The sequence below is a fragment of the Cetorhinus maximus genome, chromosome 4 (assembly GCF_964194155.1).
Source record: "Cetorhinus maximus chromosome 4, sCetMax3.hap1.1, whole genome shotgun sequence".
In the NCBI taxonomy this organism is placed as follows: Eukaryota; Metazoa; Chordata; class Chondrichthyes; order Lamniformes; family Cetorhinidae; genus Cetorhinus; species Cetorhinus maximus.
Window position 1 is genome coordinate 156401385 of NC_135882.1, and position 15495 is coordinate 156416879.

Here is a 15495-nt window from a genome sequence, read left to right on the forward strand (position 1 = left end):
GAATTGCTTTCTGTGTAAAATATAGGGCTCTGAACAGTCCTTTTCTACTTGAATGCTAAACAAAATAAGCAACACCCCAACCCGAAGGAACTTTGCTGGTCATAGACTGCTCAATGCACTTGATGCAGGGACAGTTTTCTAATTTTTAAAAAATTCTTTCATGGGATGTGGGCGTCGTTGGCTAGGCCAGCATTTTTATTTCCCACCCCTAATTGCCCTTGAGAAGGTGGTGGTAAGCTGCCTTGAACCACTGCAGTCCATGTGGTGTAGGTACACCCACTGTGCTGTTTGGGAGGGAGTTCCAGGATTTCGACCCAGTGACTGTGAAGGAGTGGCAATATATTTCCAAGTCAGGATGGTGTGTGGCTTGGAAGGGAGCTTGCAGGTGGTGGTGTCTCCATGCAGCTGCTGCCCTTGTTGTTGTGGGTGGTAGAGTTCGCGGGTTTGGAAGGTGCTCGCGAAGGGGCCTTGGTGAATTGCTGAAGTGCATCTAGTAGATGATACACAGTGCTGCCACTGTGTGTCATTGGTGGAGAGGGTAGATGGGGTGCCAATCATGTGGGCTGCTTTGTCCTGGATGGTGTCGAACTGCTTGTGTTGTTGGAGCTGCACTCATCCAGGAAAGTGGGAAGTATTCCATCACACACCTGACTTGTGCCTTGTAGATGGTGGGAAGGCTTTGGGGAGTCAGGAGGCGAGTTGCTTCTGCAGAATTCCCAGCCTCTGACCTGCTTTTGTAACCACAGTGGCTAGTCCAGTTCAGTTTCTGGTCAATGATAACCCCTAGGAATGTTGATAGTGGAGGATTCAGCGATGGTAATGCCATTGAATATCATGGGGAGATGGTTGGATTCTTCCTTGTTGGAGATGGTCATTGCCTGGCACTTGTGTTGATTTACTTGCCACTTATCAATGTTGTCCTGGTCTTGCTGTATTTGGACATGGACTGCTTCAGTATCCGAGGAGTCGTGAATGGTGCTGGACATTGTGCAATCATCAGTGAACATCCGCACCTCTGACCTTATGTTGGAAGTAAGGTCATTGATGAAGCAGCTGAAGATGGTTGAGCCTAGGACAATACCCTGAGGAACTCCTGCAGTGATATCCTGGGACTAAGATGATTGATCTCCAACAACCACAACCATCTTCCTTTGTGCTAGGTATGACTCCAACCAGTGGAGAGTTTCCCCTCTGATTCCCATTGACTCCAGTTTTGTTAGGACTCCTTGATGCCACGCTATTATAAAGCTGGTTAGTTTTTTAATCTAATTTTGTTTTCTTTTGGGTAGTGTAATTTTTATCTTTCCCCAGTTCTGATGAAAGGCCATTGATCTGAATCATTAACTCTGTTTCTCTACACAGGTGCATGTTATTAGGCACGGGGAACAAATGCCGGCCTAACTGGTGACACCCACATTCCATGAAAGAATGCATTTTAAAATAATGCTGCCAGGCCCGAGCATTAGCAGCATTTTCTGTTTTTATTTCAAATTTCCAGCATCTGCAGTATTTTGTTTTTCTATGGGTGAAGTATTTATCATCCTTGTTGGCATGGTGTGAAACATTTTCACTTTAAACTATAAATTGTGTTTCAGTGTGCATCATGTCTCAATGAATTCTGTTTCAAAGTTTTTCTACTGTTCTTCCAGATAAAATTAACGTTGTTGTAAATTACTTTCATAGGTACTCCATCATGAGTTGCTAGCCATCCGAGAGGCATGTATTAAATTAGAAAAGGACTACCAGCCTGGCATCACTTTTATTGTGGTTCAAAAGCGACATCACACCAGACTCTTCTGTACTGATAAGAATGAAAGGGTAGGGATGATTTAGAGACTTGATACTAAGGAAATGTTTGTTTCTCTATTTTGATAATTGGATTCATAGTTGTATACAGTAACTAATAAGGAAAGCTCCAGCAACACCCTAAACTGGTTTGACTCTGGTTCGCTAGATGCTATTTTGCTTTTCAAAAAAAGTAGCAACGTAGGCTTTACAGTTCAACTCAACTGAATTTGTAATCATGAGCACCTGCCATTAATTTTAAAATAGTTTGTGTGTTATCTCTTCCATTTTAGGGTGTAAAGGTATATATTTTGGTTTCTGTAATCTGAATGTCTGAAATAGTTTAAACCATTGATAGTTGGCAGAAAACGAGTTTGTGACAAGTCTCTGTATACTATGTTTTTGAAGTGATAACATTACCAATACTGGACTTCCAGACTTATTAGCTGAAGCGGATGTAAATTTGTGACCGTAAATGCAGCAAAAAAACACCCAAAAATCCCAGTTTTAGTAGTCCTCATCACAGGTTCGCTCTGGGAGCCTGTGATAAGATTTGATTTTAGGAAGGTGAAGGAATGTCATGTGGGTTTCAGTGTAGAAAATGGGTAATATATACTTTAACATGATTGACAAATGTGTACTGAATTAAATGGTTCTATTTGTAATAGGTTGTGAAATTTAACAAGGCCAAACACCTCTCTATCTCTCTAGATGGGACAGACATGACTTAAAAATTCAGCAAAGGTTCAGCTGGAGCCTTAGAGGCCAGTGAGCTTTTTTATGTTCTGTAAGACTTATTGCAGTATCAGAAAGAAGAAATGGTACCCCTTTCACTTGACCTTGTATCAGCAATCCATGAATTTCTCTGGAAAGATAAAAACTTTTCTGGGAACACTGTTCACTTCAAGCCTGTAAACTGATTGAGCATGGCTTCTTGCGTGTAACTTAGGTAAACTCCCAAATTTTATTTTCTTTATTTACAGGTTGGAAAAAGTGGCAATATTCCAGCTGGCACAACAGTGGATACAAAAATAACACATCCATCAGAGTTTGACTTTTACCTGTGCAGCCACGCTGGCATTCAGGTAAGTCTTTTTTTAAAAAAAGGCATCAGGATGGAATAACAAAATGATGTGCCTGTAACCCAAGATTTTGTTAGCTGTAGACTCAAGTATACTCCTGGCTAACTTCCCACTTTGCACTCTATGTAGACTTAAGCTAACCCAAAACTCTGCTGTCTGTATCCTAACTCATTCCAAATTCCATTCATCCTCATCCCTGTGCTTACTCTCCTACATCTTGGTCTGGAAACAGCTCGGTTTTCTTTTGCCCTTGTATTTCCTTATGTGTCCCATTTGATTGTTCCGTTGAAACACTGAGATATTCCACTCTGTTAAAAGTGCTGTATCAATATGGATTATTGTAACAACCAAAATGTCTTGCACTTCTATATCATCTTAAATATAAAAAAACAAGGTGCCACAATTCTTCAAAACCATTTCTGAGATAAAAAGGTGATATTAGGTGGGATTAGAAGCTTGATCATAGAGCTGGGTTTTGTAGATTATGGTGGGGGAGGAGGGGTGTGCGTGAAATGGTTTAAGGAGGGAGTACCAAAGCATGGTGTAAGATAGCTGCCAGTTATTGGACAAAGGGAGCTGGGGATGCACAAGATGCCAAAGTTGGAGGAACTGGGGGGCAGTTGTGGGGCTGGAGCAGGTTGGCTGGGAAGGCAAAACCATGAAAAAGACAAGATAGAAATGCTAAGTTTGTGGGTTTGGGGAGCCAGTTTGGGATAGTGAGGATAGACTTGATGGGTGAGCAAGACTTGGTACACCATAGCTTACCTGTAGTGGAGCTTTGGACAAGTTGAAACTTAGAGGATGGAGAATGGGTGGCTCATCAGGAGAGCTTTGGAAAAGTCTGATCTGGAGTTGGAAGAAGCACAGATGAGGGTTTCAGCAGCAAATAGGCGAAAGCAGGATGGTGTGCAATGGTACGCAGGTGGGAGTAAGCAGTCTTTGTGATAGAGAAAGGTTATATCATTAGAAGCTTTGTATGAAGCTGAATAAGATGCTGTGGATGCAGACGGTTTGATTCAAACTGAGATAGTAGCCAGGCAAGGAAATGGAATCAGTGGCAAAGGTATAGCATTTGTGGAATAAACCAAGGTTTCATTAATGAAGAGTCATAAAACTGAGTTTATGTTCTAGTGTTGCCTATCAGTGACTTACATCTCTGGATAAATGCATCATTTCAATGGTGGAATATTATGTGTAAATATTATTAAGGAAAGGTCAGTCTGCCTTAATGGACTTCAGACTGTGACTGAGTACAGAGGCTGGTTAACAGCAATGTTTTAAGAACATAAATGACCAGCCAATCCCTTTAGCAGAAATGTTGGCCAGGGCACCAGAACTCTGCAATTGATATAACGCTATAAGATCATAAACATGAACCTGAACAGGCAGTTGGGACCTTGATTTAACACCATCATCTAAAGGATGAGGTGTTTCCAACTATATGGAGGCAGTACCATATTGAATGTCAAAAGAGGTGCTTACAATCCTGTTGTGGGACTTGGTGAATTTTGATCAGGTAACAAGGGAAGACTAACCATTTGCTCAACCTGTCCAATATTAAATCTGTGTATTTAGATCAGCTGCTGAAAACTTTCATTGATCTTGTACAAGGCTTGATCCAACCTATTCTGATTTTGCAACTGAAGAAGGCTCTGATAGCAGAGATGTGAAATTGGAAAGAAAAAGTGTGCATGACTTTCCATATCCCAGTCTTTTGTCTACCTGCCAAAACATTGACTCCTGTAAAAGCTGTCAGTGCTGTTAGTTGATCCATGTGATAGCAAGTTTTTGTGCACAACTCCTATCAAGTTAGTTTTTCATCTTTTAACGTTGTCAGAATCCCAAATGTGAATGACATTTCAGGGTAGGACTACTTTAACCTATTCTCTGCTGGAGTCCAGCAAAATAGAGAAAAGAATGCATAGACAGATTATATGTTCTGCCTGTTTTATTTCTACATTACTTAAAGAAGCAATTTGAAAATAATTTTGATTATAAGTGAGAGCTAATAATTAAACATATTTTCTAGGGAACAAGCAGACCATCTCACTACCATGTGCTATGGGATGATAACCGCTTCAATGCAGATGAACTTCAGATTCTCACATATCAACTTTGCCACACATATGTCCGGTGTACACGGTCAGTCTCCATCCCAGCCCCAGCCTATTACGCTCATTTGGTGGCTTTCCGTGCCAGATACCATTTGGTGGACAAGGAACATGATAGGTATGAAGACCCTTTTGAGTCTTTGACTGTTTGTTTGACTCTTCCGTGAATTTTGTGCTCCGGATGCTGATCTTTAGTATTGAGCGTCTGAGCTACAGTAGGGTAGACATAGAGACGATGTTTCCACTTGGGGAGACCAAAAACTGTGGGTGATAAATATAATAGTCACTAATAAATCCAATAGGGAGTTCAGGAGAAACTTCTTCACCCGAAGAGTGGTGAGAATGTGGACCTCACAACCATTGGGAATAGTTGAAATGAATTGTATTGATACATTTAAGGGGAAGCTAGATAAACACATGAGGGAGAAAGGAATAGAAGGATATATTGATAGGGTGAGCTGAAAAAGGATAGGAGGAGGCTTGCGTAGAACATGAAGACTGGCACAGACCAATTGAGCCAAATGGCCTGCTTCTGTGCTGTAAGTTCTATGAATGAGCTAACGTGCGCTCAAAGGCCTTCCTTATCTGTAAGCATCTTGTGAATAGTCTTTGAAAATACTGAACATGTGATATTCCTGTTCAAAGAAGGTCTTCATTGGACATTATGTTAACTGCTAATTTTCATACTCTCATGTCATGCTCAAGAAAAAGAGCTTAAAATACCAAAACCCTGGAATATTGGATCTGAAAATGATACATGAAACAAGTTCTTAGCTCAGAGGGTGGTGAATCTTTGGAATTCTGAAAACTGTGGAGGCTCAGTCAGGGAGTATGTTCAAGACAGAGATCAATAGATTTCTAGATATTAAAAACATCGAGGGATATATGGATAATGCAGGAAAATGGCATTGAGGTAGAAGATCAACCTGATCTAGTTGAATGGTGGAGCAGGCTTGAGGGGCCGAATAGCCTATTCCTTCTATTTTCTATGTTCCTATAAAATATAGCTCCTATCCAATGGCCATCTGTATTTACACCACACAACTGTCATCTTTGGTCATAGACCTTGCCTTTTGGCATAGTTAGCATCAATAAATGGGACAGAAATTGGCAATTGAATTGGGAAAACAGTACAATAAATGCCAATGAATTAAATGGTAGGAATTTTCTGGCAGTCCTGTCTTGTAGCCCTCACTAACTCAAAGTTAGATGTGAGGTTTAGTATCTAGGGTTTAATAATTTGGCTTCTTGGCATATAAAGGTCAAACAAATTTCTATATAGGTGAGTGTGAGATGGTACCTCATTTTTATAGGAGGGACAAGAAGGCCACATGTTCTTTGGAAAATAGTCTAAATGAAATAAAGGAGCAAAATGATCTAGGGGTACAGATTCACAAAGCTTAAAACTGCCAATGCAGGTCAACAAAGTTGTAAAAATGTAAAAGGTTTCATTTGAGTGGAATTCAAAAGCAGAAGAGGGGTTATGTTAAACTTGCGTAGAACCTTGGCTAAACCATGTAGGGTACTGTGCATAGCTCTAGTATGCACATTACAAAAGGATATAGGGATTCACGAGATGGTTTTAAAAAAGTATAAAACTGGAACTGAGCAGTTGCAATGATCAAGAAAGCCTCAACAGGAAGAGAGAAGATTGAGAGATGATCTAATAAAGGTCTTTTAAATAATGAACAGGTTAATAAGGTAGGTGTAGAGAAAAAGTTTGCACTTGTGGGGGAATCCTGTTGATCATAAATGTAAGATAGTCACTAATAAATCCAATAAGGAATTCAGGATATTCTTTACCCAGAGTAATTACAATGTGAAACTTACAGCTACATGTAGTTGAGGCAAATAGCACAGATACATTTAAGGGTAGCTAGGTAAGTTTGTGAGGAAGAAAGGAATAGTGCCATGTGCTGATGGGATTCGATGAAGCAGGGTGTCAGACTTGGGTGGAGCATAAACACCTGCATAAACTGGTTGTGCAGGATAGCCTATTTCTGTGCTGTAAATTTTATGTAATGCATTAGTTTGACAAGTTTTAGCAGTATACAATTTGTCTTTCAATTAATCTTGCTCTTTTTTTTCTTTTCAGTGCTGAAGGGAGTCACACATCTGGTCAGAGTAATGGCCGGGATCAACAAGCTCTGGCTAAAGCTGTACAGGTTCACCAGGACACACTGCGCACTATGTATTTTGCTTGACAGGTGTCCTCAGTTGGGATTTCTGAACAGAGCTGGGCTAAGACCAGACCAGCTGCATTTGCCAGGCAGTGTAGTGACGAACGAGCAGTTAATGTATTTCTGTTGCTGTGTACATTGCAATACCCTGCAGGCCTATTTCAGCTATAAGGTGAAATGTGACCAGGTTGTTAATGTGTGAATCAAGTCACCTGTAACATTTCTCTTGAACAGCGAAAGCATGGAATATTGGGAGGCCTGTGGTAGTCGCCTCAGTACATTTAGTCACTAATGGAAGTTAAATAACTGCAACCTAATTCTATAATAGATAAAACTAGACTTAAGCCTGGTGTAGATAGAAAGAGAAAGTAGTATATATTTTGCGGAAGCATTATAATATGCATTAGAAACTGCATATTCGATGGAGGTTTGTTTAGGACTGTTAAGTTGTGGAGGAATTTAGAGGATGGTGTGAGTCTTTAAGGCATAGTAATCCCGTCTGTTGGCTTCAAATGGCAGAATTTTGAAACTCAAAATTGAACATCAACAGCATTCCTTTTATTATATCTGGAGTTTTATCCAGTGAATTCCGCGAAGACTACTGTAATACAGTACTGTGAAACATGGCCATCTTGAGTCAAAGGGCAAAAAAAAGTCTTTTAACACTGAAAGTAAGTTAATGAAGCGTTAGTGTTTTTCCTTTTTGAGCAGGTGATATATTGTTTAGGTTTGACTTTCTCAGCAGTTCTGAGATGTATCTATGATTTCCAACAGAAGGAATGCAGTCTCTTTTTAAGATGTGTTTAGTAGAAAAATATTGGTGTGTGTTTGAAGCAATTAATCTTTGGAGACAATCTATAAAACATAACCAGAACAGATGGGCACTACTATTTTATATATTGAGCTCTTGATATTTTTGTAAGATGCTGCAATTGTTTAGTTCTCAGATCTTGATACAATACACCAGTGATGCAAATGAAATATTTTTCTGCTGTGGTTGTCTAGTGTGCCACCACTGTGGCTTGCCGCCATGTAGGATATAAGGATTACCATGACAATTACTTCGCTGATTTGAATTCAGTCATTATAGGGCAGTCAGATGAGAACTATTAAAATTGAAACTTTTTAAGAATGAAGTAATTTTAAACTACCTCGTGGTTATTCTCGTGTCAGCAAAAACGGAATGAGCACATGCCACTGTCATATTGGCAAAGTAGTTCAAAGATGGTGCTAGGTTTTTGCCATGAGGCAAGCATTTTTATTAATGGTAGTCATCTAATTGATGTAAACTGTTTCCTGGATTAAAATCCACCCCCAGATTGAAGCCAAACCTTTTTATGGTTATATACAATATCTTTTCAATGGCCTATACGCACTTATTAAGTGACTCAAAACCTTGTATAAAGTATCCAGTTTTATATACCTCAACCCTTCATCAAATTTTTAAATCTCAAAGAAGGTGCAACCAGCATAAATTTCAGTGTTAACAACTTATTTATGTGGCCATGAATAAAAACCATTGTACATAGATCTTTGGGATAAAACCTTTGCTTTTGAAGTTATGTGACAAACGAGATGTAGATACAGGCAACTGTATTGTAGAAGAGTTTTATAAACTGTTTTCAATTATTTCTGTATCAGGCTGCATGGTACTTTGTACAGGAATGGTGACAATGCTGCAAATCATATTACGATAATGGGCATATTTTGCCAAACAAGTTCAGAATTTTTAAGAAATCTTTTATTTATGAAATATTAACTTGCAAGGACTGATGAACTGTGCTTCTAAAAATGTAGCAAGTTACAACATATTGTCCTCATGCTTCTCATTGAATCCTGCAATATTCTTTACCTACAATTCTGGTAGAGTTTGAGGAATGGATGTAGCGAAGGACACACTAAGTGTATCAGTCTTTGGTACTGAAATAGTCCGATTGAGGCTTTCGAGTAATTGTGAACAATCTGTACAACTGCAGGAATGTCTTTGTGACATTCACTAGATACAACACTAAGGCATTCAACTTTACAACTCAGGAGACCCAAGTTCAAGCCTGAGTCTTGACTGTCATATGTACTTAGGTTTCCTGTGTGGTATAGGTTTTAGCTGTTATAAGTAGATTATCTGAAGAAAGAAGAGGGGATGTTTGCTGGGAGGGGAATCTTTACAGAAAGATTAAACACACCCACCTGGTGTGTTGGCCAATGAAGAGGTATTGGTGTCCATGAAAACCCGGTGGAGTGCAGCGCAGTTTCAAAAGTGCAGGGCTACTAATCTAGCAATTAAAATAAGTGACCATATAGTAAGTAGTAACAGCTGATGAACACTCAGGGCTTTAAAGACTACACTTAGAATTTTTCCATTAAGTTGTTTCTGAACTAGGGCAGATGTGTATTGTCAGAACTTAATTATGGAAATGAGGAATTATTTCACTGGAATTCAGGTGGGGGGTGGGGGTAAGCTGATGTTAGAACCTAACCCCTTTTAAGCATACTAAACTAGCATGGTAATCTGATGAAGCGGTAGATTATATTCATTTTATTTTGTTTTTAAGTGTACAGTTGAACTTCAAACTTGTAGGGCTGGACAGAAGTTCTTAACCAAAGGCTTAACTTGTTATTTGAGCTGCTCCGTTGATTGTTCATTGAACTGCCGTGTTGAAGGAAAGGTTTTATGGAAAAATTTTCAAGATCAAGGTTCTATTGTATTTCCAATTGTTTCCTGTTCTGTTTACTTTTAAAAAATTGACTTATGCACTTATTTGGCGACATCCTACGTCCAACTCAGCTGGTTTTGTAATATAAATTTTAAAAAATAAATTGACAAGCAAATTTGGGCAGCTTTAGAGATTACATTGCCATAGTTACTTTTTTTTTTGTTCGTATTCTTGTGTTAGCCATTGACTATGTTGGGCGTTTTTCTTAAGAACTGGACAATCCCTAGTTACGTATCTCTGTTCCAGTTTCTGGGGCAGATTTGGTTATTGAAGTGTCCTTAGCTATTAAGCAATCTCTAACCAGCACTATAAAAAGTTTACATCTTGCTTCAAAGTTATGGGTGCTACTGCGAACTGGCCCCTGTATTCTCTGTTCTTGCGCTATATATTGACAGTTGTAGTGACATTAAACCAGAGACAATGAATCAATAATAGAATAAAAGTGCTGTAATCATTGGATGGCAGCAGCTCTTTGTGAGAATTTATTGCAGACACTGCCATTTGAGAAGCAACTGGTGCTGCAATTGGCTGATTAGATCTGCCTTCTTATAAGTTACTGCCATTGGTGGCCAACATTCAATTGGGATAGTTCTAATAATCTGCAAAAATTGTAGATAAGGAGCTAGATTGTGAAAGTTTCATTTTAAGCATGTAGCAGATTCATCCTGGGAATTAAATCATCATTAGCGTTTTTTATTGTAAATGTCATTTGTGCATAATTGAAAAATATTTGTGCTTGTAAATAATTTTGTAAACTTCAATGTAAACAACTCCAGTAAGCTAAAAGACTAATAACAAAGTAAACAAATGGTGTCAATTGATTATAGAATTTTCTTTTTTAGTTATGATTCACATAAAATGCTTGCCATTCTTGGCAGTGACACTTAAGAAACGTAGCGATCTTGGAGGTGTATTAAATGGGCATCTAAAAGTTAAAATTGCTATATTCGTAAGCATTACATACTGTCTCTCTTTTGAGAGTCTTTATATTAAGGACAATATCAGCCTGTGTGGCCTTTCTTGAAAAAGGAAATCATATTTTAGTTCTCAAATTTCTTGAGTCTAGCAGGATGCCCATGTTTGTTTTGTAAAAGATATCTTTGTAAATTGCAATTATAGCTTCAGTGGCTCCACTGCATGGCGTAGTTAAAATTTAAAATACCAATCAAGCAATGTGTAAAACATACTTATACTGCACTTTCCACAAGCCTTTACCATTTGTCACAGTGGTGCTAAAGATAAGCTGGATAGTTTGTGGTTGAGAGAATTTTTTGTGCGTTTGTTCAGTCATATCTACCAAAAGAACATGTACTAGTATATTAGAAGTACTTAATGTTGGAAGCCAAGTAGAGGTACCTTTCCTTTTTTCATAAAATTTAAGTTAGCTTATAGTCCAAACCCATTAATGTCAATGAAAACATTCAGGGACATTAGCAATATGGGCCTGTTATTTAAAAACTGCACAAAGTTTTTTTTGTAATTTCAAAGGTTTAAACTTCTAGGTTAACATAATGTTGAAGCAGCTATAATTGTAAGCCGGAAATTAACAGCTAAATTATAATACTCAAAATTTGGCTTTCATTTATCTGACCCTGTATTTTTGTATCACTTGATGCTTCAGTGAAAAAAAACTATTTAATCCAAGTTACTTTCCAATAAGGTAAATCCCTCTGAACGTTATCTGTGGAAATAAGCTTCAGTGATAATTTGGGCTCAGCTGAATTGCACAGTGTGCTTTGGAGAGGGAATGGTAACAAATCATTCACTAAATGTAGAGAAATGGAGAGAATCCACTTATGATACAGGGGCAAGTTCACTTGAGCTTCCCAGGGCTTATACTGTGTAAAATGCAAATAGCCTTCTGTTATATTACTGATGTTAACACACAACATTGTGATGACTTCTTTGACCTTGCTGTGATTTCTATTCATTGTAGTTGAATAATTTTACATTGGGTTTTTACTGATTGTCATTTATGAGAAACTGGTGGTCTTGCAGATAGGTCTAGATCTTGTGCTTTCTGCTCTGTTCAGAACCACAGTGCTGCCAGTTTTTTTTGGTTTGTGAACTTTAACATTGAGTTATTGATCTATCATTTCCACCTTAAAGCTTTAAAGTTCATATGTTGATGCAAGACAAATCAGATTGTGTAGTAGAAGGTTGTCGGCTAAAACCTCCAAATCTGCTGTTTAGAAAATATCATGTTTTTTTTAAAAAAAATTGAGCAGCCAAACCATATCAAGCAGCTTATCCGTAATGTGTCACTGGGGCACTTAAAAGGAAAAAAGAAACTAATGCAAAAAGCATATCTTCCATCAAGCTGTCATGCAAAAAAAAAGGTGCTTTGGAAATAACTGAAATTCAGAAATAATCTGAAGTGTGTCAACTGTCTTCTGTTTGCCTCTGATTAAAATAAACCTCCCAAAACATTGTTTAAATATTGCAAAACAAACGGTAAGGCCATTTAAAGAAGGAATGGTGTTTCACAGACAGTTCCATTTGTTTAAATGATTACTTCAGTTCTTGAAGTAAAATTATAATTTGAGATATTTTATAGATTTATTTCTTCTATGATCAAATGGCAAGAGAATTTGGTGCCAAGGTGGCTGTGCAACATTATGTATGCTTTGATTGGCCTCCTTTTTATTTATTTGGCCTGTACTTTCATAGAAATGTGAATCAGAATTCTGTATTTAACGCTTGGTAAATGGCTTTAATATATGTTATTCTCACACTGCACAAGAAGGGAACAAGAGAAAACTTACATTTTTCATCTGCATCAAGGCCACCGTGACCTATTCCTTCTGCCTCAAAACCAGATGGGCCATTTCCAGCCAAGCGTTTTCCCACCGGCTGGAGGAATGATTCCTATTTTTAAGTTTGGGGAAGAGGCACTGGCAGCTGGGAGAAACCTGGCTCTTGCTTACATTTCTCTTTTATTTCCCAAACCCTGCCGTCCCCTCCCGCGCCCCCCCACCTCCCCCCCCCAATCTGGACCTACCTCAATATATTAGTTGGTTGCTGCAACTATAATTAAGAAATGGTGTGTTTCCCTGGTTCAAAATATAACAATGATGACCAAAATGAGCTTTTCAAAACATCCATTTTAGTTTGTTTGATATTAATTTTGAAATGGTGCAAAGTTAGGCAAACAATTCTATTTTCCTCTAAAGTTGATTATAGTGCTTTATTTTGTTCTTTGTGCCTTGTGTAATCATCCCATGCATGTCAAAATCTGCTGACGGGCTTAAATAGCAGTGTATGACTATATTGTACATAAACTGCTTAAATGAACAAAATAGGTTGAAAACTTAATATATTTTGAGAAATTGTAAAGCATCGTTATTTATGCTGCATAGAATGATCAGTATTGTTGCACTTTCTCAGTCGCTTATGCCATATGACGGCTGTTAACAGAAAAACTGCGGAAAAACGAGGTGATTTGGACAATGGTTTTGAAGAGAGAGAAAAATGCTACTTGTAAATCCTTAAGGCAAAAGAGGATTTAAAATATTTTCAAGTACCTCAAAAGCCTGACATATGCTGCATTGAAAAAGTTTTGAGTACTCTTTGTTTTGCTGTTTTTTTGTTATTTTGAATTGCACAAACTCATCTACCTTCTGTAACTACTGCATTTTAAGGTGTTGGCTTGTTTCTTTTTTTCAGGCACTGGTAGAATTGGGCACAAAGTGGACTTCCAGTAAATTTTTCTTCATGCTTTCATGTTTTAATATAGGGTAGTTTTGATCCTGAATGCAAATCGTTTTTTAAACCTTTTTAACCAGCACAAATAAGGTTTGTTACCTAACCTAGTGTTTGTGGTCCATTTGTGCTTGAATGAGCAGTTTACACTCCTGTGGCAATGAGGATTTGCATTGCTTGCAGTTTGTTTTACTAATGCTGTGTAAATACTTACTGTAGGTTAAATTTGTCCATTCCTTTTTCAGTCAATATTTTTAATGAGCTGAATAACTATGCTGTAAACTTGACAAGATATGATGTACAAGTATCATATATGAATTTGTGAATCTAAGATATCAATTTTTTTGACTAGCAGTATGGTATGATCATTTTCTTAACAAATAAACTTCTGTATCTTTAACTAGTTGCTTACAGGTGGTGGTAAATTAGTTTCTTTGTGTGTGCTCTCTTCTCGTTATCCCAGCCCTTATTTTCAGCCATTACTGTTACAGCTATATATTCCCGCTAATGAAAAATTGGTTCTGTGTTTGAAGCTGCTGCATATATAGTACGACTGTTTGCTAGCTCAAAGTTTTGTATAGAATGAAAAATGGATCCAATGCCCTGTAAATATCCTGCAATCCACCTTGTACTTGACTTTGGTTTCTGCTTTGCATATGAACTTGCTGATCTGCATGCTCCATGGTGTAAATCTCCCCCACATATGTATACCTTGTAATGGGGTTTTTAATTTGGTGAGAAGTGAAACCCTATTTAATGTAAATACTGCTCTTTTGGCGGAATTGGTGAACACAGTAGTTGAATTTTTTGCATTTAGTCAAATTTATCATAAATGAAACTCCTCCTATTTATTCCAAAATAGTCTGAATTTGCACCATTTATAATGGCAGTTATATAACATTTAGAAATGTTTTAAACACCTTTAGCTGTCTACATAGGATCAATGAGCTTGACCTGTACTTTAGAGAAGAGGGTTGTTGAATTTGATTTATGAGGTACAACTCGTTTGCAATAAATCCCTGATTGTGAACGATCTAAAATCATTTGGTTCACACTAGACTTAACCATCAGGCAAGACTGAACATTTCAGATGGTAAATTCGAAAGATTTATTGACAATTAAAAGGTAGAAAGGTAACAAATTTTAAAAAAAAATAGTAAAAGGAAAAAGCTTAACTTAACAACTAAACAGTCTTCTAACGGCTCCCTCGAGTGATCAAGCTGAAGGCACGGAGTGATGATAACCCTCTGGTCACTCAGTATGTGGATAATATGCTAACAAAATGCCTTCTCAAAACCTTCGTTTTTATACCCTCAACTCATTTTCTTCATTTAGCCTAACTGTCGAACAATAATCTGTTAATTTGACCGCCTGCTGATTTATAATTAGCTCCCGACACCTGTGAGCATCTCCCCATACAGTAATACAGTGGGGCTACTCAAAATGTTACATGTGAATAATGCCTCATTCTTTACCCATCTTAATGTAACTCCCCAAGGTCATGAAGACTTCAGTTTAGCACACCTTTATCTTTAGACTGGTTTGAGAACCATCGTTTTACATTTCTGAATATTCAATTAGTACATTTAAAATCAAGCGTTAATTATGAAACATAAAACATTACGTACTTTCTGTTACAGGTTATATTACCAGCCATTACATCTATTGATTAATTACCTATTCTTCAGCTGTCTCACTATTGAGGTTCACTACTTGTCCATTCATTCCTGGCTGGTTTCCAATAATGCAATAACTAGTTTAGTTTTTAAAATGTCTCCTGGATTAATTCAAAATGGCTTCCTGACCATGTTCGTTTATTAAATAACTTATCGAATCAGACTACAAAATGGTCAAAGCACTAAGATAAAAGCAAAAAACTGCAGATGCTGGAAATCCAAAACAACAACAAAAATACCTGGGG

General features: G+C 37.7%; 1 protein-coding gene across 1 annotated transcript in view; it reads left to right on the forward strand.

Annotated features, from left to right (window-relative positions):
- Positions 1 to 8136, forward strand: part of LOC144679966 (protein argonaute-2) — a 74571-nt gene extending 66435 nt beyond the window's left edge. The window contains exons 16-19 of the mRNA XM_078540986.1: positions 1684 to 1818; positions 2769 to 2870; positions 4897 to 5096; positions 7074 to 8136. Coding sequence (XP_078397112.1) covers positions 1684 to 1818; positions 2769 to 2870; positions 4897 to 5096; positions 7074 to 7182 — 546 coding nt within the window. The 3' untranslated portion in view covers positions 7183 to 8136. The remainder of the gene's footprint in view (positions 1 to 1683; positions 1819 to 2768; positions 2871 to 4896; positions 5097 to 7073) is intronic.
- Positions 8137 to 15495: the final 7359 nt, after the last annotated feature.